The 3,844-nt window shown below is 43.0% G+C and overlaps 1 protein-coding gene across 1 annotated transcript; it reads left to right on the top strand.

Annotated features, from left to right (window-relative positions):
- The first annotated feature begins 402 nt into the window (after positions 1 to 402).
- LOC148879058 (uncharacterized) lies at positions 403 to 3,062 on the top strand. The gene is made up of 3 exons (XM_088960447.1): positions 403 to 1,810; positions 1,953 to 2,142; positions 2,273 to 3,062. The coding sequence occupies exons 1-3, from the start codon at positions 1,397 to 1,399 to the stop codon at positions 2,875 to 2,877; spliced, it is 1,209 nt and encodes a 402-aa protein (XP_088816573.1). The 5' UTR covers positions 403 to 1,396; the 3' UTR covers positions 2,878 to 3,062.
- The last annotated feature ends 782 nt before the right edge of the window (positions 3,063 to 3,844 follow it).

Raw genomic sequence — 3,844 nt, 5'->3', positions numbered from 1 at the left:
CTCGAATTACCCCTCCTTTTTCAAACCTAATGTGAAACTGAATTTTTTACGGCAGGGCAGCACTCAGCAGCGCCTGGTTGGCCCTGGCCGCGACTCGCGAGTGGGGTACTGCGGTGCGGACTACCTAGAGTACAGACTACAGAGGACGACTTCTTTTCTGTTTTTCCTGGTGGAAATGACCGCCAAGGACTCGCTCGCTGTTCAGCGGGCTGTGGATTTTCCTCTTCCCTGGTTTGCCCCTGCCACGATCCTAGTGCCGGTTTCCATATTCCCGGATAATGAGGGATATTTTAAACCCACCTGTGATCTGAATTCTGACCCTAAGAAGTCGAGGGCGATTTCGGTATTGTACCTCATTCACGAGGCCCATGAAGGGAATCCATGCGTCCCAATCGAGGATTCGAGATAACGTGTTTTCGTGTCACTACCGCCACGAACCAACCCGCCTTAACCCTCGTCCCTCGCCATGTAACAAGGACGCACCTGCCATCTATCCATGCCACGTCATATCCAGCGTGGCATCTGGTATTAGTCAGCACACAGACTCTTCATCCCCCCTTCGTCCCTTTAAAAGCGACCCCTTTCTCTGTTCTTCTCTTTATTCCTAAGAAAGCCAAACGACGACCAAATTCGAATTTTCTTCTTTTTTTTTTCCTCTTTTCATTTTGTTCTAACCAACGCTCATCATTTTGACGGAGAAATGAGAACTCCGGCCGTTGATCCTTCTATACTTCGCCGGAATGTCCGTCTCTCCGTTCCTCGTCGTCACGTCTTTCACGAACCCTGCTCGGACCGTTCCTGGAAACAATAATCAAGAAAACAAAAAAAAAAGCGACTTCCTTTAGCAGAGTTTTCAAGTTATTCTATGCTTGTTTTGTAAACTCGAACAAAGCCTATATAATAATCTGCGGAGAAAGGTATCGATTTTGTTTGGAGCTTCGGATTCTGGTAGATTTGATAATTTCTTTCGTGCATATCGAATTTTTATCCTTTTCTTTTCGGTGGTCATCGCATTGCTCGGTTATGACTTCTGGTCCGGTAAGGTGTCCAGAGACGGGATGACAGTAGGCGACATTAACGAAGGTCTTGTCGTTGTTGCGGTGTATCGGATGTGTTTGTTAATGACTAAACCTTTTTGCGTCCTTCTTTAATCCAATCACTTCTTAGCTCAAACAAGGAGATAGATGTTATGCAGAGTACCTGATTTTGTGTTCTACTCGTCAATTGTTATCTTTTTCCTTGCTCCTCCACTTCGTAGTTCAGATTAGTCTAAGCTCTAAGCTTTTTGGATTGAGTGGTAGGATAGAGAAGCTCTTGAATTGACCTTGATTTCAGAATTACCGAAAATGGAGAGCAGCTTTTAGAGGGTGTTGCTTTGATTCTGGTCTTGTTAATTATGCCTCCTTTCAAAATCCAGCCAATAGATTCTCGCTTAGTTGAAGAATCGATTCGGAGCGATCCGGTTAAACCTATAGTGAAATCGCGCCTCAAGAGGCTCTTTGAGCGGCAGTTCCCGAGTGTCCTGAGGATTTCATCAACTGAGAAGCCCAGCGCCGGTGAACAGCAGTACAGCAAAGATGCTAATAACAACGATTGGGAGCCAAGCTCTGTGTGCTTGGACAAAATGGTTCGGAACTTCATCGAAGAGAACAATGAGAAATATTTGTCGGCGGCCAAATGCGGACGGAATCGATGCAATTGTTTCAACGGAAGCTGCAGTGATAGTTCAGATGATGAATTTGACGTCTCCAATGTCTTTACTGAATCGAAAACGGCAGCTTCCTGTGGCGATGCCTGCGAAATTCTGAAGGTATTAATTTGCTTGGATACTTTTGAATTCCTCCTGATCGCTGTTTATATTAAGTCTTTTTTAATAATATGATATGATGAAATGAAAGGAAGAATGTTACTGTTTTCATTTCGAAATAAAAAATTGTTCCTTTCTTGTACAGAGTTTGGTCCCTTGTGCGAGTGTTGCAGAGAGAAATCTTTTAGCTGACACTGCAAAAGTCATAGAGAAGAACAAGGGCTGCAAGGGTAAAGACGATTGCAGAAAGGTCGTAACTGATGGTCTTGTGGCTCTCGGCTACGATGCCTCAATCTGTAAATCACGTTGGGAGAAATCTCCATCTTTTCCTGCCGGTACTTTTCTCTTTCTCCCTAAATTTTTCTAATCCAGTTCATTTGATCCAAGTTACATCTATAATATGGTATTTTTACAGGAGATATTAAATTTTCTGAAACTTAAGGTATTTTCCCCATTTTGACACAGGAGAATACGAATACGTAGACGTGATTGTTGATGGTGAACGATTGCTGATCGACGTAGATTTCAGATCGGAATTCGAGATCGCCCGTTCGACTGGAACCTACAAGGCCGTCCTCCAAGTTATTCCAACGATCTTCGTGGGCAAAGCTGATCGTCTTCAACAGATCATCTCAATTATCTCAGATGCAGCTAGACAGAGCCTAAAGAAGAAAGGAATGCACTTCCCGCCCTGGAGGAAAGCTGAATACATGAAAGCGAAATGGCTATCTCCTTATACCAGAGCTACTAGTACAAATACGTCATCTCCGGTCAAAACAGCCGAATCCAGAACCCAGTCCCAGAGCGTGATGGAAAGTGAGAAAAAGCTATCTTCGGGGAACATAACTAACAATTCCAACTCATCTGGTGAATTCGAGCTTCTTTTCGGGGAGAATTCGCCGAGGGAAACGGTGTCCGGCGCTTCTTCGTTTTCTGCCCTGGAAATTCCTGAGGAAGAGGACAAGGTTAAGTTCTCACCATGGAAGCTGCCGGCGATCAAACCAAAGAGTTCTCAGGGCGGAGCCAGAGTTGTTACGGGTTTAGCTTCCGTCCTCAAAGAAAAATCATAAATTTTGTCCAATCTTCGCTTTTATTTTGTCGTTTTTGTTCCTGAGAATCGAAATACCCCCTTCTGATTTTTTTTTTGTAAGGGTCTGTAAGGAGGAAATCTATAGACTATAGTAATCCATCTACTGATATATAATAATAAAAATTCATAGTAAAAAATAGAAAAATTAAAAATTCTTTTGCTCTATTTATCCGTTTATGCTTCTTGTTTTTTTCATCTGAATTTGTGGGACGATCATGGAGGTTCGTGCTACCAGTTTTTTTTTTTTGTTATAAGTGCTACCAGTTCGCAGTTCTCGCTTGTGGGATGTATTCAAAGCAAGTTGTTTGGACTTATCACCTTCAGTCCTTCACTACTATTTTAAAGCCTTCTTTTTCATCACTTTCTGTAACTGTGTGCAGTGACGGTTCGCCGAAGGAAAAGCAGAACAAGGGAGACAAGGGAGAAGGTTTTTCTGTCTCTCCCTCGCTCCCTGTCTCTCTGATTATATTAGGTTGAGTTGAATCTCGTTTATCAAAATTTTGATGTTTTATAACCTTGGATTGAAGGCTGGAAGCGAATGAGATGCTAATGACGGCTGGCTCGTGCCTTCTCGAACGCCGTGTGGCAAAGACGATCCCCATAAAATAATAATAAACGTGATCTTTCTATTCTTCTAAGTGTCTGATAAATCTGGTTTATCGGCAAACTTCGAAACCACTGCTTGAAGCATCGTTGGTTTTTCGGCGACCGGAAAACTCACTGCCTTCGTTAAATTAGGTTTTACCTTACCACCGAAAGGTCGGTGGCATCCCCAACTAGCTAACTGCTCACTAACACTAAACACGCCTATGGTAAAGAAGCTTCCCGAACAAACTCCGTTGGAAGCCTCTTGAATGACGGGATTACCCTTCTTTGTTTTTTATATTTGCTATGCTCGAAATCCGATTGAAACTCAGTCAAAACTCTTTTAAACATTAGGCTGTGTT

The sequence above is a fragment of the Nelumbo lutea genome, chromosome 1 (genome assembly GCF_056320005.1).
Source record: "Nelumbo lutea isolate HS-2025 chromosome 1, American lotus-T2T, whole genome shotgun sequence".
Classification (NCBI taxonomy): Eukaryota; Viridiplantae; Streptophyta; class Magnoliopsida; order Proteales; family Nelumbonaceae; genus Nelumbo; species Nelumbo lutea.
This window is presented reverse-complemented; position numbering and strand designations above follow the sequence as displayed.

Excerpts from the sequence above, each read along its gene's own strand:
- LOC148879058 (XM_088960447.1), top strand. The coding sequence starts at position 1,397 with ATGCCTCCTTTCAAAATCCAGCCAATAGATTCTCGCTTAGTTGAAGAA. Across the intron at positions 1,811-1,952 it reads ATGCCTGCGAAATTCTGAAG|AGTTTGGTCCCTTGTGCGAG; the intron begins GTATTAATTTGC and ends TTTCTTGTACAG. Across the intron at positions 2,143-2,272 it reads ATCTCCATCTTTTCCTGCCG|GAGAATACGAATACGTAGAC; the intron begins GTACTTTTCTCT and ends ATTTTGACACAG.